Here is a 21,159-nt window from a genome sequence, read left to right as displayed (position 1 = left end):
CTATAAGGTCTAAGAAAGGTGTTGTTTCCACATTACAAAGGAAGAAACCGAGGCTCAGGGTGGATGACATGTGACCAAAGTCACCCAGCCCATGAGCTCTGTGTACCCAGGCAGCTGGAATCGGAGACCATGTTCCTAATCCCTGGGTCCCATGGCCTCTCAGTACTGGGCAGAAGCTAAGGCTGGGCCCCCAAAGAACAGGTTCCCTTTGTTGCACTGCCCTCAGCTGTCTCTACCTGCCCCAAGTGCTCACCTGAGATCCAAGTCCAATCCAGCCAGCATCTGGGAGAAAACCTGGAAGTTACTTTCCCCTTCCGGCTGCCGCGCCACACGGCTCTTCTCCAAAAGCATTGTCTGCAGGGAGAGAAGAGGGGCACCCAGTCAGCACTTTGGGTACATCTGCACATGCCTGATGCCCAGCTACCCAGGGTGCCCCACTCTGATCCACTCTTTTTTTTTTTTTTTTTTTTGAGATGGAGTCGCGCTCTGTTGCCCAGGCTGGAGTACAGTGGTGTGATCTCGACTCACTGAAAGCTCTGCCTCCTGGGTTCACGCCATTCTCCCGCCTCAGCCTCCCAAGTAGCTGGGACCACAGGTGCCCACCACCATGCCCGGCTAATTTTTTTGTATTTTTAGTAGACACAGGGTTTCACCGTGTTAGCCAGGATGGTCTCCATCTCCTGACCTCGTGATCCGCCCATCTCAGGCTCCCAAAGTGCTGGGATTACAGGCGTGAGCCACCGTGCCCAGCCTCTGATCCACTATTTGAGTCAACATTTCAGGTCCAAATTTTGCTGGCAACCTCCATATCAGAACTTCTCATCCTTTATCTCACTAATTCAGAGTCCACCTAGGAAATTAACTAATGCAATAGATTCATTCCAATTAAGGTATCAAAGGTACCTTAATTGGTAGTAACGATCAAATGAGGCCACCTTCCAACATATTCCCTTTTTAATAGAAGCCTTTAATACCTTAACCCAAATAGTGATTAAGGGTAGGATTTCAGGGCCAGGACAGAAAAGGAACTTATTTGGCGTGGAGGGGTTTTCCTTGAGTCTGGATATTATACCAGTGCCACTTTACAAACAACTCTTCTAATAACCTAATCCTATTTTCTGTTCAAGCAGGACGTTTGAGGGAGACGGGGAGGGGTACAGGTGATTTTGGAGATGGGAACAAACAGGCCATGTGTTCATCACACACGGACTGTTGCGGAAGGCTGGCGAGTGTCTGTTTAATTTCAACTTGCACTTTTAAGACCTGGCTAATGAGAGGCTGAATTCTGTATTTGCTCATGAATATTTCATTCCCCTGAGAGTCCGAAGCACAGACGGGCTGGCTTGCTCCAGAAGGGATGTTCCAGGGCACCAAGTGAGGTGGGGAGCAACTGGCCCCATTTAGGGGATCCATGACCATTTCATTATTTATTATTATTATTATTAGTTTTTTTTTTTTTTTGAGATGGAGTTTCCTTCTTGTTGCCCACGCTGGAGTGCAATGGCACGATCTCGGCTCACTGCAACCTCCGCCTCCTGGGTTCAAGCAATTCTCCTGCCTCAGCCTCCCGAGTAGCTGAGATTACAGGCACCTGCAACCACGCCCAGCTAATTTTTGCATTTTAGTAGAAACAGGGTTTCACCATGTTGGTCGGGCTGGTCTCAAACCCCTGACCTCGGGTGATCCACCCGCCTCGACCTCCCAAAGTGCTGGGATTACAGGCGTGAGCCACCACCATGACCATTTCAGACACATCCTAGAGTCCCAGCTGGAGGCGTGGGCTCTACTGAGTGGGGCTAGAGACACAGCAGCCTCAAGGGCCCCCTTGCACGTCCCCCCAGAGGCCTCACCTGGAGCTGAGCAGCTGTGATGCGGCCGGTAGCATTGAAGTCCAGCGACATCACCATGGAGAACCGGGTGGCGCTGCAGCTGTGAGCCATGGACACAGACCCAAAGGCCCGGAGGACAGTGAAGGTGGCTCGGATCTTCTCCACTGTTGGGGGCAGCATAGGGCCACATGTCACTGATGGACCGGGAATTGCCACTCCCACCTCGCACAGGTCCACCTTTTCCATGGCCCCTGCTTGGGCCAGTCCTCATCCTGGCCTCAGCCCCCTGTGGGCTTCCTGTGAGCTTCCTGCCACCCACTCCCTGCCCAACCCAACTATAAACCACATACATTTCACTGAGCACCAATTGCTGGACTGACCATGTACTACCAGCCCTGGTGTAGGGGAAACAAGACTCAATCTAGAAGGGCCAGGGATAGGCACAATCTGGGTAACAGAGGCTGCCCTAGGGCTTCCCAGACGTAATGGAGCCTAGGAAGAGGTGAGGATAACATTCTGGGGCCTGTACTCACAGCTTAGAAGCAGGCTTGCAAAGCCCTATAATCTCCCCACTACTATTCATTGCATACCTACAATGCAACAAGCACTGTGCTAAGCACCTGGATACAGCCTGACCTGACTTCCACCCTCAGACGCATGCAATTCACAGCACAACTACATTCTGAGAGACTGTGCCTCTTCCCAGTGTATCTCCAGTTTCTAGCATGAGCCAGACGTAAAGTAGGTGTTCAGCAAAGTATTGGAATAATCCTAGTGGAGAAGCAGTATAGCCAAGCGGTTAGAAGAGACTGAGGATCTTCCCTTTGCTGGTTACCTGATTTGGGACAAATTAACTAGTTAATTATTAATTATTTATAATTAATTAATAATCAAACAATTAATTGACTAATTAAATCTAATCCTCATGTGGCTGTCATGACGACCAAAAGTTTTGGGGTTTTTTTTTGTTTTGTTTTTGAGACAGAGTCTTGCTCTGTCGCCCAGGCTGGAGTGCAGTGCAGTGGTAGTTCACGCCATTCTCCTGCCTCAGCCTCCGGAGCAGCTGGGACTATAGGTGCCCGCCACCACGCCTGGCTAAGTTTTTTGTATTTTTAGCAGAGACGGGGTTTCACCACGTTAGCCAGGATGGTCTCAATTTCCTGACCTTGTGATGCGCCCACCTCGTCCTCCCAAAGTGCTGGGATTACAGGCGTGAGCCACCGCGCCCGGCCGAGGACCAAAAGATTTAATAATGTCACATGCTTAGAAAATATTCCAAAGGTGGAACTATTATTATAGTTATTATTAGAAACACAATATTGCCTGCATCATGTATTCTCAATGGGAGGATATTGTCCCTGAGATGAGTAAAAACTGATTCTTAGAAGTGGTAGTAAAAAAAAATTTATACAAAAAATTAAATATAAAAAATATTTGTATAAATATATTTTATATTCTATGTATGTATAAATATATTTTATATTCTATATATGTATAAATATAAAAAAGTATACAAAAAATTTTTATGTATAAAACACAAATATACATAAAGGAATATATGGCTTATCTGTGGTATTAACATTTCACCATAGGGGAAATGATTAAGGGGAATAAATGTCTTAAAAGGCTTTTCAGAGTATGCAATAATGAAAAAGAGCTGAGAACAGTGCCACAATGGTGAGAGCTCTACAGCCAGTAGGCCAAGGTTTGAATCTCAGCTCTAGGAGTATTTGCTGTGTGACATCAGGCAAGCTGAATCTCAATGCCTTCAATCTATAAAATTTAAATAATAGCATCTACCTTATAGGGCTGTCTTAGATTAAAAAAAAAAAAAAGTTCAGGCTGGACACAAGACTCACACCTGTAATCCTAGCACATTGGAAGGCCGAGGTGGGTGGATCGCTAGAGCCCAGGGGTTCTAAACCAGCCTGGACATGGTGAAACCCCATCTCTACAAAAAAAAAAAAAAAAAAAAAAAAAATAGCCAAGGGTGGTGGCGTGTACCTGTAATCCCAGCTACTCAGGAGGCTGAGGTGGGAGGATCACTTGAGCCTAGGAGGTCAAGGTTGCTGTGAGCTGAGATCACACTACTGCACTCCAGCCTGGGTGACAGAGTAAGACCCTGTCTCAATAATAATAATAATAATAATAATAATAAAGTTAGTATCCTTGGAATTGGGCCTGAAATATAGGTTTCAGCAAGCATTTACTAAGATCATTATTAATATTGTAGTTGTTATTATTAATTGGTTTTTTGTTTTTTTTTTTTTTGAGACAGAGTCTTGCTGTCTCACAGGCTGGAGTGCAGTGGTGTGATCTCGGCTCACTGCAAGCTCCGCCTCCCGGGTTTACGCCATTCTCCTGCCTCAGCCTCCCGAGTAGCTGGGACTAGAGGCGCCCGCCACCATGCCCGGCTAATTTTTTGTATTTTTATAGAGACGGGGTTTCACCATGTTAGCCAGGATGGTCTCGATCTCCTGACCTCGTGATCCGCCTACCTTGGCCTCCCAAAGTGCTGGACTGTAGGCGTGAGCCACCGCGCCTGACCAATTGGTATTCTTTTTTTAAGGCTCAGGTCAAATATCACATCCTAGAAAAAGCCCTCCTGCAGCCCTCCTCTACACTCCCTGAGTTTCTTCCCTAGCCTGCTCTGCCAGCACTTTTTGAAGAACACTCAAGTTTGAACGTAGGTACAGTTCAGTTTCCACTCTGGCTATTAGCTCCTCATGAGTGTAGACTCTGTCCTTGAATCTTCACTCTTCGAGTCCTCTGTTCAGTTCAGCAGGTTGTGCACTGCCCAAAGACACCACATCCCTGGGGTGCCTCAATCATATCGCACTCTCGTAGATTTGTGTACGAATATTAGGATGATTTCCCAGCAGATGGCAGTCAAGTATCCAGTTCTAACAATGTCCATGTATGATGACTGTTCTGCAAACAGCCATCAATATCTTGAAGAAGGAGTACCTTATTCTAATTTCAACAAATATATCCCAGTGACCTAGGGATAGCCCTGCCCAGTAGCAAGCATGGGGTCTGTATGTATCTGGTGCTCAGTGAATGCTAGCTGAATGAATATAAGAAAGAGCAGCTCAGCACCCCCTTCCAGCTCTCCCCGTCCTGATCCCGACTCTACATGTCACCTAGAGACCACCATACCTGAGACCTTGCCATCCACGCTGCCTGCCATCCCCACCAGGTGTTCCAGGACCTGCTCACAGCAGGTGGTCTTCCCAGCCCCACTCCGGCCCAGGGCCACAACGCTCTGGTCTCTCCGCTGGTTCAGCAGCGCCCAGTATGCCCGCTGGGCCATGGAGCCAATGTGGGCGGGCAGGCCATCCCGGCGGCCCTTGGGCACCTGCAGGAAGATCACAGGTGTCAGTCACCCCATCCAGCCATTGCCTAGGGAGCATTCTAAAACAGTGCCCCTCCCCAGGCCTAGGGTCCAGATCTGTGTCCCTGCCTCCAGATCTGCGTCCCTGCCTCCCTTCCTACTCTACTGGGAGGAGCCGAGCCTGTGTGTCTAGTTCTGCCCCTGGCGCCCTGTGGGTCCTTGGACAACCCATGCCTGTTTTCTGAGCCTAGGTCTCCTCTTTAGTTAGTTAGAGGCCTGAATGAGAGCTACATTCATCCATAAGATTCATCTCACTGGTTACTCAAAGCATCGCATAGTATCTGCCTAAAGCGAGGCAGCTGGATCAAGGGCATAATTATCCATTACGATTAGTGATGTCTGCCATGGACACAGGGAACGGCACATGGGGGAGTTAGTGGTATGTGTGCTACATATTTGCTGTAACAGATTTAGGTGATACCTGAAATCATATGTGCTTCATCCACTCATTCATACTTCATTCAGTAAAATAATCCATTAGTGTCTACTATGCAGCAGGCACTCGGGCACAGTGTGACACAAAATGGATAAAGGAAATTCTAGCCAATTGCAAAGAGATACCATTATATGCCTATTACAATGGCTGAAAAAATATTTAACAGTCACTACCAAGTTTGATGAAGATGAGGAGTGACTGGAATTCTCATATGATGCTAATGGGAATGCTGAATGATGCAGCCGCTATGGAAAACAGCTTGGCAGTTTCTTCTACAGTGAGATGCACACTCATTACCCCTCTCCACAACCCCACAACCCCTCTCCAGGTGTTTACCCTAAAGAAATAATGTATGTTCACAAAAAATTCGTCTATGTCATTGGTTATATTGACTATACATTCGAAATCACCAAAAACTAAAACAACACAAATGTCCTTCAACTAGTGAACTAGGATAATCACCCATCTTGGTTGTTCTTTTGTTTTTTGTTTTTGTTTTGAGATGGAGTTTTGCTCTCTGTTGCCCAGGCTGGAGTGCAACGGTGCCATCTCGGCTCACTGCAACCTCCACCTCCTAGGTTTAAGCGATTCTCCTGCCTCAGCCTCCTGAGTAGCTGGGGTTAAGGCGTGCACCACCACGCCTGGCTAATTTTTGTATTTTTAGTAGAAATGGGGTTTCACCATGTTAGCCAGGCTTGTCTCGAACTCCTGACCTCAGGTGATCCGCCAGCCTCGGCCTCCCAAATTGCTATCCTGGTTTTAGCATTGAAAGTCTCATGTCCCAGAAAATGTTTTAGTCCCAGGAAAACCAGGACAAGTGGTCATCCTATGAACAAATAAGTACAATGAAATAAAGTACAATGAAATAAGTACATCAGTGAAATAAAGGAACAAACTGTGGATAAATAAAACCATACGGGTGAATCTCCAATGCATTGTGTTGCCTGGAAGAAGCCAATTCAAAAGGTTACATACCGTACAATGCCATTTACATGGTTTTTTTTTTTTTTTTTTTTTTTTTTTTTGAAAAAGGCAAAACTATGGGGACAAAAAAAACAGATCAGCGTCTACCAGGGGTAGAACTTGGGGCTGAGTTGACCACAGAGGGGCCCAGAGAACTTTTGGGGGTGACGGGAACTGTCATGTAATTGATTGTTGAAGCAGTTACACAACTATACACCTTACTTAAAAACACACAGAACTGGGCACTAAAAAGGTGAACTAGACTATAACGTAAATTACACCTCTGTAAACCTGATTTTTTTTTTTTTTTATTTTAAGTCCCTGCTTGGTGGAGCTTGCCTTCTGGTGGCAAGACAGAGATGATCAACAAAAGATATGATTCAATTGTAGTGAACGGGAGGCATTTGAAAGCCACAAGGCTGGATGAGATCACCAATGAAGAGTGTGGGGACGGAGCACTCTGACAGGCACAGGTCAGGGAGACCACAAGGAAGACTGACTGGGCGGCCAGTGGGCCGGAAGGAAAACCAGGAAAGCGGAGTCTTAGAGCCAAGGAAGGGTGTGTTTCAGGAAGAGGGAGGAAAATGCTGCTGAGTTCAGTAAGAGGAGACCAGAGACTTGACATTGGATTTGGCAGCAAGGGAAGAGGGCGGGAGGTTACTGTGAGGTCAGCGGAGAGGCACCAAAAGAAACAAGAGGAATGGGCCCTGCTGCATGAGGATGTCTGAAGCCCAGGATACTGAGGGTGCCCACTGGGTCTGCCAAGGCCCCATCTGCCCTCCCTAGCACAGTCCCTTGGCCGAACTAGGGGCACAAACCCCGGTGTGATGGCCCTCCCCTCAGTCTGGATGCCTAGCTTGGGGCTGGGGCTGTCCCCAATCCACTGTTGGCTTTTCCTGCTCCAAGCCCCTGAGGAACAGTCATGAGTCCCTATCCTGATGCCAGATGTAGGGCTCAGCAGGACCCTAATGCAGGCAAAGCGGGGATATGCCCCCACACTGGCTGACCACAGCCTTAGGGCTTAAGGCAGGCAGAGGGTCCTGGAGTCTGAGTCCTAGAGCCATCCCCCAGTCTGGGAAAACTAAAGTTCAAGGAACGGGCAGTCCCATCCATCAGCCCGCTCAGGTCCACTGCCTGGAGGGAGAAGGAAGAATTCTGCACAGCCAGGTTCCTGAAGGCACTCATACATGTGTGCACGTACACGTGCCTTCGCATCTGTGTACATGTGCCCTTGCATACATGCACGAAAGTGTGCTTGTAGGCACATGCATACAACAGCTGCCGAGGGCTCTGCACGCAGGGATGGGACCCACCTCTACCCACGTGGTCACACCCATGCTCAAACTCACGCTTTTATGCACCAAGACCTGCACGCCCCCAGGCACACACCCAGACCCGAGTGGGTCTAGCCCCACAGTGAGAGAGGCCCCCAGTGTGGCCCAGACCCCACCCAGCCCAGCCTCAAGGTGGTCTCAGCCTCACCGCAGGCCTGTGCTCCCACCTGGTGGCCATTTGGGGAATCAGAGGTTGATCCAGCCTAAGGACAGGAGATGGGTGTGGGTTTGAGGGTAGGAGGCTGGAAGACTTGAGGGAAGGGTGGGGACCAGTGCCGCACCCCACCCCAGGGTTAGGAAGGGAGGTGGGCGATCTACCTTCAGGGTGTGTACCAACGCCTGCACCTTTTAGCACTTTTGCCTAAGTTCCGATGCCTCGGTCCACGATGGCCAATGAGGGCCTGCTTGCTATCTGGGCCTATAAAAATGTCCCTTCCAGGGATTTCCAGGGAGCCAGAGAAGTCACTCAGCAATTCGGACAGCTCAGAGGCCTTGGGCTGCAGTCATAGAAGCCTAAGCACTCACCACAGGGATGGGAGAGGGCACGCGCCAAGCTCTGGCCCACCCAGAGCTTCTGAGGTCCTCCCAGGGCCCTTGACCATGGACAGCTGTGACGGGAGAGCCGCTGGGAGTGACTGAAGGGGTGGCGTGGGTCACTCTGAGGAGAAAAATCTTGGAGGGAAGGTTACAGGGCCACTATATCCCCTTTAATGGCTTTAGCATTGCTCAGGGACTAGGGATGGGTTTGTTCCACAGGGCCCCAAAGGGTAAGATGTGGCTTTTCACACCCAATTGGCAGAGGAGAACATGGAAACCAGAAGAGGTATCATGAGCTTTCCTGGACACCAGGTGTCCTAGGGGCTTGTGACTTCCCACTGAGTCTCCAGACAGCACACAGGTACCGTCTGGCCTCCCACAGGTCTCCCTGCCTCCACTGAGCCTCTTCCCATCTGTCCTCTACCCAGCAGCCAAAGGCATCCTTTTACAGCCTAAGTCATAGCACGTCATTGCTCTGCTAAAAACCCCAGTAGGGACTCTCTCTAAGCCTACTCTGGCCGGGGAGGCGGCCCAGTTCATAAAAAATAAAAATCGGCCAGGTGCGGTGGCTCACGCCTGTCATCCCAGCACTTTGGGAGGCCAAGGCGGGTGGATCACAATGTCAGGAGATTGAGACCAACCGGGCTAACACGGTGAAACCCGGTCTCTACTAAAAATACAAAAATTAGCCGGGCGAGGTGGCAGGCGCCTGTAGTCCCAGCTACTCGGGAGGCTGAGGCAGGAGAATGGCGGGAACCCGGGAGGCGGAGCTTGCAGTGAGCGGAGATCCGGCCACTGCACTCCAGCCTGGGCGACAGAGCGACACTCCGTCTCAAAAGTAAGTAAGTAAGTAAATAAATAAATAAATATCCACAGTAGCTGCCATCCCACTCAGAGTAAAAGCCAGAATCATCATCCTGAGAACTGACCCCGCTCTGTCCTGGCTTCTCCTAACCTCTCCCACCACTTCCTCCACTCATCTCCTCGGGCCACTCTTATCTTTATTGTTGATGGTCTGTCTTTTCTTCCTAGAACAGCAACTCCACACGGGCAGGCTTGCTCGCCCGGCATCTTCCGTGCTGTTCTTTGTGCCTGGCCCGGTAGGAGAGCCTCAATCAATAGCTCAATCACTATTGAATTACTGAAGGGCCGCGCTTCAGTGACTCGGCTGAGGTGCCTCGTGCGTCCACAAGGTGGCGCTTAGAGATTTCCTTTGCTCTTGTCCGTCTCAACAAAAATCGGCCGTTTCTACACTTGCGAGGAAAAAAACTAAAGCACAACTGAGCTTCTGTTTTCCCGTGATGTGGGTGCTCAGGGCTCCCAAGAGTTCAGCAAGAGCACACAGGAGCCCGGTGCCCTGGGTTTTCTCCCATCTCCTCTGCTTGCTAGACCTGAGAGATTAGCCTACACCTGGCCCAGCTGGCTCTTCTCAACTGTAAAATGGGCTAATCACAGTACCTGTGTTTTCAGGTGGATATGTGAGAATGAACTGAGTTAATACAAGGTGCATGAGGCAGTATCTGGTAGAGTTCATACTCATTCAGTATTTTCTTTCGTTATTCTTGTGGCATTTAATGCTGCTGTTTCTGTCCTAAGGTGACTGATCTTTCCACCCAGGGAATGGGGGAATCTCATGGTCCACGCCACAGGATGCCCACAATGCCGCGAGAAGGACGCTGCTTGCAGACAGGTAGACTGGGGGCTCTCATGGTTCTACTGTCACCTCAGATGCAGAGGGATACCCCCAGACCCTCCTGCCCTCAGCTTCCCAGCCCTGCCCCCCATGGTCCCACCTCACCTTCCCTGCAGATGGCACTGAGGGCCCCCGGGGCTGGAGGACGATCAGATCAGGTCCCGTGCAGGTGTGCGGCCGCTGAGCCCTGTAGCGCTGCAGAAGCGTGTTCAGGACACTGGATTCGTTGACACTGATGAGAGAGGCCAGGTCCTCGGCCTGGTCCAGCTCAGGGGGGTTGGCCTGTGAAACCGTCACATAGAGTCTCCTCTGGCCTCCTGGGCCCCCAACACACACACACACACACACACACACACACACACACACACACACACACACAGAGCCCTCCTTTTGAGAGCTATGTGCCAAAGACCGGAACAGAGCACAGGGACTCTGGATGGGAAGTGATGAAGCCCTACGAATAAAATAGGGCCATGCCTTCTCCTTGTCCTCTGTGCAACCTATGAGGCAACCCCTCTTCGCTGTGGTCCTGCACTCGGTGGACCATGAGGGCAGACGCTCCCAAGGCAGACTTGACGAAATTCAAAGCACTTTCTGAATCTCAAACACCACAAAAAGACAGGTGATGCTCCAGTGTGTGCGAGCATTCACTGCCATTTCCTTCTCTTCTGAGTCTTATGGAGAAGCTGTCAATATGCTCCGTGATACTCAGGAGAGGAGGCCAATGGCCAAACCGCCTCACTGGTCTCATAGCCCATCATGCACTGATTCCTAGGAAACCATCTGATTCCTAGGAAAAACCACTGATTCCTAGGAAACCTTAGAAGCAAGGGGTGTGTGAAGCTGCTTCTTGAAACATCTATTCTAAGAGGCGTCCTATCATTCTCTCCAGCTTCAGGGAGTTTTCTGAACCTAGTAGTCTCGGGTTTGGGCCAAGCTTGAGCCCTCTCATAGATCAGCCTTTCTTGCAAGGCCACTGAGCCTTTGTAAACGCCCAACGTGGGAGAGGAAGCCTGAGGTGGGCAGAGGAGGAGCAGAAAGGAATGCAAATGAGCAAGGAGGAAAACTCCTTCTAAATTATCAGGCTGCAAGGGGGTGGAAAGGGCATGATAGAACTTTTTTTTCTATCATTACACTGTGATTTGTCCTCAAAAGGATTTATGGTGCACAACAAAAAATGTATTCAAAACAATTTAAAGAGCAAAGCTGAAAGAAAGTTTGATGCCGAAATATAGGCCACTGGAACCTATGCTGTGGTTAAGGGCAAGCAGCAAATTTGGCTCTGAGTTCCCTGGCAGCTAGAGTGAAAACAGAAACATGCTCTGTAGTATGATTTGCAATACGTATAAAATTAAAAGCAGTCATTTTTTTGGGTCCATCAGAAGAACTCCCAGTTCTAAGACCTGATAAACATGTCCCTTGATGTGTCCTCATTAAGAGAAACCACAGGAAAGGGTGAATGACCCCCTAACAATATCCCTCCAGCAAAGCAATGAGTTCAGTGGGGTTCTTTGCTATAACTCCTTACAGGGCATCAAGCCAAAATGGTATTAGTAGTCAGGTACAAGGAAACTTCTTGCAGGGTGGGGGAAGGAGGGTATGGAGCAGGGGGGCAGCGGGACAGGGGACTCACCCGATGGACATGCTCCTCATCCACCTCAGTGATACTTTTGTCAGCATCAATGCAAAGTCTCACCCTTCCTGCCGGCAGGTCTGCCGTTCCCTCATCTGGCTTTAGCACCGTAGCTGGTTGTACATCCCAGAGAGAGAAGGGGAAAGGGGAGGAGATGGGAGGAGAAGAGGGGAAAGAGGCGAGGGTAGGAGAAACGAGAGGCTCTAAGCTGGGCCAGCAAGCTTGGGAGGAGGCTTGGGACAGGTCAGAAAGAGGCTACACCTTCTCTGTTTGGGGTCTATTCTCTTGGAGCTTTCTGAGTTGTGAACCCAAACCCTTTAAGGTCAGGCTCAGTCTGACTCACCTTAGGCTTTTACCAGCTGTCACAGTGCCAGGCACAGAGTAGGCACCCAGACAGTTGGGTACACTGACCTATCTCATACACAGACCTGGAATGGCAGATGATGGCATACAAGCTGCCATTTCCCCCTCCAATGCCCATGGCAGACATCACTAATCAACCACTCTTCCCAGCCATGTTCAGACTGGGACTCAAAATCACTTCTCAGTAGAGTGCAGTGATCAGCCACAACCAATTGACAAAAGTAGGCTTATGAGATCAAATCTATTGGCCCACTTGTACCCGACTCTGGGTTCCTTGAAGAACACCATAGAAAGCAAGCATGCGTGTTGCATTAATGAGTTTCAGTAGGTAAATAACTCATTGTCAAGACACAAATGCCTTTGAAAGACAGTCTCCACTGCTCCTCTCCCCTCCTGACCCTCAAAGTGTAATCAGGACCTGGAACATATGGCTGGCAGCAGTAGGAGGCACAAGAGAAGACTCGGACCCTCCAAAGGTGCTAACGCCCCTACTTACCAAGAGTAAATCCGTCCTTCTGAGCCAGCCAGACTTTCTCTGCCTCGTACCATCTGTCCTCAGGAGCCTGAGAACCAAGATCACATAAATTAAACCAGCAAATGGCACCACTGCCCACCTTCCACCTTCCACGGGGGGTTCCCACAGTGTGGTCTGGGGCCGTCCAAATCGGAATCTCCTGGGGGAGAACGGGAGAGGGAGTGTGCTTATTTAAATGCAGATTCCCGTTGGAACCCAGGAAGTGGAGTTTGCAGTGAGCTGAGATCACACCACCACACCCTGGCCTGGGTGACACAGCAAGGCTCCATCTCAAATAAATAAATAAATAAATGCAGATTCCTGGGCCCCACTCCTGGTCTTTGTAATGAGACTCCATGGCTGGCCCCAGGAATCTGCATTTTTAACAATCTGCTCTTTATGCCATTCCAAGTTTGAAAGCTGTCGTGTGACATCATAAGCAAGCTCTACCATGTCAGCCGTGAGGAGACACCTCACATTTTGGGGACCTTCCCTCACTCCGTGGGGAATTCCACTCCAGGGCAGGTGCAATGGAAACTTTAAGACTTCTGCTCATGAAGGAAGTGCTCATCCCCTCCTCTGGGTGCCTCGCAGTTCCAGCCACCACTCTCCAATTCCCTGACCACCGCCCGTCCACCCCTTGCCCATCCCTGGGGGCAGATCTTTCCCATCCCTCCATCTCTGGGGGGGCCCTGTCTGCCCCTCCCCACTCCCAGGGCCACAGCCCCCTCACCTGCTCTGAGTTTCTGCTCTGGCCTCCTTTGCCCGCCTCCTGGGGGGCCAGCCCATCTTGGTTCTCCTTCTGTATCCGAGGCCTTTCTGCATCCTTCTCCAGAGCAGGCTGGCTGGGTCCTTCCAGCTCTGTCTCCAGGGCACCAGACCCAACATCTTCTCTTGAGCAGGGCCGCTCTGCTTCCTGCCCACTTCTTCCTGACCAGCCTCGCTTCCCAGCAGCCACTGGTGACTCCACCATCGTGCTCACCTCCTTTGGGGCTTCACAGCCCTTCTCCGTCTGACTCCGAGCTTCGCCTGCCTTCCCGGACTTACCCTGGGGTTGCCCTATCTTTTCCTTCTTATCCCAGGACTCACCTGCTTTCCCAGTCATGCTCCGAAGCTCACCTGCTTTCTCCCCCATTCTCAGATCGTCCCCCAGCTCACCCTGCATTTGGTTTTTCTTCTCTGTCTGGGTCTGAGGCTCACCTGCCTTCTCTGCCTTACTTAAGAGCACCCCTTCTTTGTCCTTCTTATTCTGGGGACCATCCCACTTACTCCTTCTTCCCAGGAAACTTCCCCACTTTCTCCCAGGGATTTGGGGCCCTACATGCTTCCCTTCACTCCCTACATTCTTAGAGATATTCTCCTTTTCCACCGGGCTTGTGGGCTCCCCTCCCTCCTTCTCTGCTTTCCCTGGTCGCACCCCCTCGCCGGGCCCTTGGGCTTGGGGCCGGGTCCCCTGCCTGTCTTTGCCCTGGGGCTCAGCCTCTTTCAGCTCTTTGGTTTTGGGGGTCCCACCCCCCTTCCCCACTATGCTTTGACCCTTCTCGCCTTTTTTCAGTGCCACAGTTCCTTGGCCTGCGTCCCCAAGACCCCCAGTCCGGGTCTTCTCAGTTTTCGGGGCCAAGATCTCAGTGCTGGCCTGGGGGCCACAAGGAGCCCCAGAGGTCTCCCCTTTCTTTTCCTTTCCAGTATCTGTGGCCGGGGGAGGGGTCTTGCAAGGCGGGGTGTCATGGGGATGAGTCCTCTCTGGCTTGGCTGAGTCCGGGTCCAGCTTGGCCACCATCAACAACACATCACCCCTCCTCATGCCCCTCTTGAAGGGGAGGGTCTTTTTGGCTGGTGTCGCACTTGAGCCCAGCTCCTGGGCCTTCTCACCATTGATGCTGGTCATCCGCTCAGGGTCGGGGCTGCCGACCCCCTCGCTCTCCTTGCTCAGAATGTCTGAGCTCCCAGGAGAGCTTGACTGGTTGTCCTGAGAGATCTGCTGGCTTCCAGATCTGGTGCCACTGCTGGACTTGCTGTTGGGTTCGCTGATGGAAATTTCTGGGGTCTAGGAGAGAGAACACAACCATGCCTACAGAGCTGCTTGCTGACCTGACAGCGTTGTCATTCAACTCACGCATATTGATTCATTTCGTTGTTCATTTCTCCATTCATCCTTCCACAGATGCTCGAGCACCTCCAAATTCAACAGGCATGGCCAAGCCTAGCACCCTTGACCTTGGCCCAGCCCCTCAAAGTTAAGTGATGGAGTGGAAGGAGTGGACTTTGGAGCCCAACAGAACCAAGTTCAACTCCTGACTCTGACACTCTCTAGCTGTGTGACCTTAGCTAAATGACTTCTCCTCTCTGAGTCTGCTTTTCAATCAATAAAATGAGGATGATAAAAGCCCACCTTGCAGGTTAGGTGTGAGAATGTGTGATAATATGTAGAAACTGAGCCCAGCACATAGTGTGTTCTCAATAACAGTAGCTACTGCTACTACTGTTGTTATTTCTGCCTGGATTCTTCCTGGGCCAGTAGGGGATCCAGGAAAGGACTCAGGACCTGTCACTAGAAGACCTGTTCTCATCTTGCCTCTAACACTCTCCAGCAAGGCTTCCTCTCTAGCTCTATCTCTATCTGGGCTACCATCTTTTCTCTCTGGGCTTTGGGTTTCCCCAGTACAGGCAAACACCACCTGACCATCCAGATCTTTAATAGGATGAGATGTGGAAATGCACTTTCGAGATCATAGAGAGAGGAACAGCCTGAGCTGCTGCTACTTCCATTGCCCTGGTCCCCATATCACACTTCCCATACCAGCTGAGGGCTCTGGTTTCTGCCCCTGGGGTCCCCCACTCTTGCCTGACCTAGACATTGGTGGCTGCATAACACCCAAGGGGTTTCCACTGCCTGCTCCCTTCCCAGGCCTTTTTACTGCCTTGTGATTTTAGCCTTGTGCAGAGCTTCATCCTCAAACCAGCCTGGCTGTGGCCTGAAGAGCTCACAGGTCCAGCTGTGCCTGCATCCCTGCAGAAAAAGACCTCAACCTCATAAGCAAGTTCCACCCTGATGTCTGGCTTCACCACCAACCCTAGCCTGGGTTCTTCCATCCTGGACAATGCTAGCACAGCCTCACAGACACCCATGCCTGGGAATCCGGGATTCTCCCCCTCCTCTTGCATTCAAACCAGTCCTAGGGGCATGTTGATTCCACCCTGCCAAGCTTCACATCTGTGTCTCTTTTTCCAAACCCATGTCTGCTATCCCTCACCGGGGCCATTGCCACAGCCTGTGAACTGCTGTCCCTTCAATTTGCTGCCAGCCATTTTTTTTTTTTTTTTTTTTTTTTTTTTTTTTTGAGACTGAGTCTGGCTCTGTCGCCCAGGCTGGAGTGCAGTGGCCGGATCTCAGCTCACTGCAAGCTCCACCTCCCGGGTTTACGCCATTCTCCTGCCTCAGCCTCCCGAGTAGCTGGGACCACAGGTGCCCGCCACTTTGCCCGGCTAGTTTTTTGTATTTTTTTAGTAGAGACGGGGTTTCACCGGGTTAGCCAGGATGGTCTCGATCTCCTGACCTCGTGATCCGCCCGTCTCGGCCTCCCAAAGTGCTGGGATTACAGGCTTGAGCCACCGCGCCCAGCCTGCTGCCAGCCATTTTAAACCACATCAAAAGATTTGCGTAGCTGCCTACAGGAAAATCATTTGGCACCACCATTGGTCTTTCAAATTCCTCAACAAGGAACCCCAGCCTCCAATCTGACTATATTTATTGTCCCTACTCATTCCCATGCATGAACTGTACTGGTCACCTTTTCCCACCTGACTCTCCCCTGCCTCCAGGCTGTTGCCTATGCTGAGCTTGCTGCCCAGAGTGCCCTTTCCCCTCTTCACTTGTCCATGGTCTACTCATCTTCTATACCCAGCTCAAATATCTCCTGTATCTCCTCTCTACAAATCTTGCCTGAAGACCTCAATCAGAAATTGTTCCAAGCTTGCACAAAGTCCCAGAGCACTAGGCTAGTACACCAGTCACAGCAAGGCCACCTTCTGTATTCCATTCTGGCTTTTATCTGTGTCTCTCTCCTGTTTTAGGTGGCCGATGCCACAGCAAAGTCTCTGTTTTCATCTTTGTAATAATGATGATAATAATATCTATCATTTATATCTTCCTTGCAATGAGCCCTATATCACCATCATGCAATCTCCTATTTAATCCTCCTAAGGAACAACTGGAGTAGATTCTGAACTTCTCCCCATTCTACAAGCACAGAAGCAGATGCAAAGATGTAAGGAGACCCAGCTACAAAGACGCAATGTAAAACCAGTTCTCTCTGACTCCAAAGCCAGTGCCTTTAACTGCTGCATATTAGACGCCCTTCCTTGTCTCTCTAGGGCTCTCTGGAATCTCCTGGGGCGCTTTAAAAAACCTTAATGCCTTGGCCTTATTCCCAGAGACTCTGATTTAGTCTGTCTGGGTTGTGACTCCCCGGGTGACTACGAGGTACAGCTGGAGCTCAGCATCACGGCTCTGGGGCCCATGGCCGAGAAGCTCCTCCTGACCTTCTGGGGGAAGGCAGGATATAGCCTTGGAAGGGGGATTGACTGCACTTGGCAAATCTCACCACTGTCTACACTATATTGAAAAGTGAGTCAGTGCCTTATTTTTAACCAACCACCACAGAGGAGACAGTAACGTGGGGTGGGTCAAACAAGATAACTAGTGCCAGCCTCCTCCCACCCCACCCTCATATGCCCATGAATTCTCTTCCTTTGGATCTTCAAAGTCATTCAAGTCTTTGGTCGCCCCACCCTGCCACCCTTCTTAGCATATAGAGGAAACAGCACCTCTAGAATCGCTGGGGCCAATAAGAAACTAAAGCACATTTTTATAGATGAGTAAACTGAGGCCAATAAAGGGGAAGGGTTTAGCCAGGACCACAAAAAGTGGCAAGGCCAGAGCTGGAATCTAGGTCTCCTTGACATTCAATACAGGCTACTTTCCACTCCGGTGTTATTCCAGCCTCTCCCTCTTCCTCACCGGCTGGGTAGCCTTAGGAGAACCGGGTCACCTCCCCAAACCTTGTTCTCCATTCCTGCAAAATGGGATGGATTCTAATGGCTTCTTGCAAGGATTAGATGAGGATCAAATGAAACAGTTGTGCTGGGACAAGGCAGGAGAGTACAGAGTTATTTACTGACTGGGACAAGAAAGTTAAATTGGCAGGAACCAACCAGAGCTTGCTGCCGTGTGGAAACATGTCCTGAGGCTCCCTTGCTCCAGCCCCAGGAATATCTTGGCCCATGGTCCAGCCACCTGCTGTGGGCTGAGGCTCAGAGCCATCCTGCATCTTGGCTCTGAATCTCCATCCAGGCACAGCAGTGACAGTTTGTCCCCATCCATGGCTTAGCTCTGCCTCTGTACTTGCTCACAGTGACACCAGCACTGCTGGTGTCAATCTCATGGAACCCTTTCCCCACAGGTCTCTGTGGCACCACCCCGGCCACCTCACTCACCAGACTGGTCCTTTTCCAGGCATATTGTGAGAGAAGTGAACACACAGGCTCCCCTCCTTGCTCTGCCTCTATCTGGTCTTATGACCTTGGGAAAATCACTTGACCTCTTTTGAACTCAGTCTCCACCTGTGATCAATGGGTAGAATCCCATCCACCTGCATTGCTGCACGGGGTATCAAATGAGCCCATGAGCAGTACAGAAGCATTGTCTGGTGATAAACGGCACACAGTAACATTTCATCCTAACCTAACAACAGCCTGCTGGGGTCAGCTTTGGCCCCCACTTATGCCTCAGGTCAGGAAAGATTGGGAACAGAGCCTGTCCTCCCGGTCAACCTCCCCAAGAAAGACTTGGCTGAGGTATTTCAGCAGCTGCTGCTGTTCAGCTGCTGGAGGACCTCTCTAATGCATCGAAGTCATTCATCGGACAGGTGCAGGCACATGTGGGACTAGCCGGGCAAACTGAAGCTGAAGGGGAGGGGAAGGAAGAGCCAGGATGGGTCACTGGGCTCAAGCCAACACCAGGCCCTGAGGCCACCAGACCTCTCAGCCAGGCATTGCAGCATTCATCTTGTCCAAAGGGGGCACTGAAGAGACATAAAGAGATGCCCTTTCTGCCTAACACAGGGATACTCCCAAGATGCATTGCACTCCAAGCCTGCCTCTCTCATGGTCTGCCTTGTCATCCTGCCCAGGTTCCAAGGCTAAAGAAGACAGGAGAGAAATAGCACTGGCCACCACCAGGGACAAGTTTACAAATCCTTAAAGCATAGGGGCCACATTGTATTCAACTATTGCTTCAATCCAGCAGCGCTATTCAGAATAACTAAGGATTTTTAGTGGACATCAACCAATCAGGAGGGACACCAGCTGGAGGAAGGTACTGAGGTTCCTACCTGTGCCAAGCATTAACCCTGTAATTACTGGATTGTAGCCATTCCAAGGGACTCAGGAGAGGGACCTGGGTAAACATGGCAGCTGGAGGGCACTTGGGGGCCCAAGGGTTACAATCATTTACCACCTGGTATGAAGAATTCAACATTTTAACAATCAATGCAACTACAGTTAGTACCAACTCAGTAGCTTTCTGCTTAAAAGTGAACCAACTATACATCTTAGCCAGTATCTAGGTTTCCTTTTCTATAAAAATAGTGGTCAAGTAGGCTGGGCACGGTGGCTCACGCCTGTAATCCCAGCACTTTGGGAGGCCGAGGCGGGCAGATCACGAGGTCAGGAGATCGAGACCATCCTGGCTAACACGGTGAAACCCCGTCTCTACTAAAAATACAAAAAAAATTAGCCGGGCGTGGTGGCGGGTGCCTGTAGTCCCAGGCACTCGGGAAGCTGAGGCAGGAGAATGGCATGAACCCAGGGGGAGGAGCTTGCAGTGAGCGGACATCATGCCACTGCACTCCAGCCTGGGCGACAGAGCGAGACTCCGTGCTTAAGGAATTCCTAGTCAAATAAGTCATATAATCAAATAAGTACTATGCCAACCAACCACAATTAAGACAGGCATAGAAAGTGCAGCAGGATTCAGAGATGGAAGAACTTTCCAGAGATGTGCTATTTGAGCTGGGTTTTGAAGGGTACACAAGAGCTCAATAGATCAAGTTGAATAAACGACATTCCTCAAAGCCAGGATAGCAGGAGCAAAGGCAGGATGACAAATGACTCAGAGGAAGCTCACAGGACAGAATGATGGGAATGGAAATGCATCTGGTCCCGCTTCTTAGGAACCACTTACCTCTTGTTCCAGAGAGGCGAGAGCTAACTGTTTCCTCTGTCTCGCTTCCTTGGCCTCTTTTTCAGTCTCCCGGACCAGTTGCTTAATGAAGCCCCCTGGGATGACAGAGAAAAGGGGAGGGGGCGAGGACGGTGGAGGGCTCTTGTCCTCTTCCCGAATCTGTTTTGCAGAAGCAAGGAAGGAGAGAGCTCAGTGAGTCAACCAGCAGGAGCAAGCTGCCCTTCAAGAAGTTTGCGATGGAGTCTGGGAGGGGGCAGAGGAGGACATACTTGACCAAGCCCATGTAAGAGAAGCCACAGCCAAGCAGGTGAGGCCCAGCAGGACTCAGGGGGGTCCCTAAGACAGTGCATGAAAATGGAACGCAGGGGCAGCCCGGAATTATGCGGGTCAATGTGATTTCTGCCTGGATCCCGTCTCCTTGTGATACGAACAGTCACTTGCATGGTCAAGGCTGCTGGTTCCCTTCCTTGCCATGGGACATGCCCATTTCCAGGAGGACCTGCTCTGAAAGGAGGTTTCCCGGTTTCCAGAAAGGGGTGGATCGCAGGGAATCATCTGCACTCTCCTGGTCCCCCTCAGCTTATAGTTAACATAACAGATGAACCAATTAATCACTTACTGTGCGCCAGGACCATGGTAAGATAGGGAAGCGCTTATAGCCATGATGTATATAATGATCTGACTCTGGCTCCAACCCACTCAACTGACACAGTGCTGTGGCTTCCTGATGGTCCTTAAACCAGGACTCGGCCAGCCAGGGGCTCTCTAACACTGGGTCCTAGAACAGGCAGGTTGGACCCTGATATTTTACCATCCCCCCCAGAAATATGGCCTAGGCCAGCACTGGCTGGACTTGTGGTGCAGCTGAGACCCCTCTGTTGGCCATAGCGACTTGGAGGCTGAGGCATGGGACCAGCTGTGGGCGACTGAAGTGTGTCTTTAGCCTGCATCAGTGACAGCCCATGAGAAGAAAAAAAAAGTCACCAGTACTTTATATGGAAGAGTTCCATACTGGTTTAAAATAGCCTCCTTATCAAGAACCTCTGTGCATGTGTGGTAAAGACTTGCTGTCTGCAGCCCAACTGATAAGGGAGGAATTCAAAGGAGATAGGAAAGGCCGGGAGACAAGGCCATGGGATAAAGCTGGTGGATGCAGACCTCTGCCCAGGGACAGAGAAGCAAGGGTAGCACTGCAGGGCCCACATCAACATCATTTCCCT

The 21,159-nt window shown here is 50.5% G+C and overlaps 1 protein-coding gene across 4 annotated transcripts in view; it reads right to left on the bottom strand.

Annotated features, from left to right (window-relative positions):
- The window catches only part of LOC105495709 (myosin XVIIIB), a 300,538-nt gene that overhangs the window by 258,486 nt on the left and 20,893 nt on the right, over positions 1-21,159 (bottom strand). For all 4 annotated transcript variants that reach the window (XM_071080310.1, XM_071080312.1, XM_071080311.1 and 1 more), the window contains exons 3-10: positions 19,940-20,100; positions 13,430-14,743; positions 12,679-12,745; positions 11,820-11,932; positions 10,292-10,468; positions 4,989-5,187; positions 1,851-1,993; positions 254-354 (exon numbers count right to left, since the gene is read on the bottom strand). In XM_071080310.1, coding sequence (XP_070936411.1) covers positions 254-354; positions 1,851-1,993; positions 4,989-5,187; positions 10,292-10,468; positions 11,820-11,932; positions 12,679-12,745; positions 13,430-14,743; positions 19,940-20,100 — 2,275 coding nt within the window. The remainder of the gene's footprint in view (positions 1-253; positions 355-1,850; positions 1,994-4,988; positions 5,188-10,291; positions 10,469-11,819; positions 11,933-12,678; positions 12,746-13,429; positions 14,744-19,939; positions 20,101-21,159) is intronic.

This window comes from Macaca nemestrina, chromosome 15 (genome assembly GCF_043159975.1).
Source record: "Macaca nemestrina isolate mMacNem1 chromosome 15, mMacNem.hap1, whole genome shotgun sequence".
NCBI classification, from domain to species: Eukaryota; Metazoa; Chordata; class Mammalia; order Primates; family Cercopithecidae; genus Macaca; species Macaca nemestrina.
This window is presented reverse-complemented; position numbering and strand designations above follow the sequence as displayed.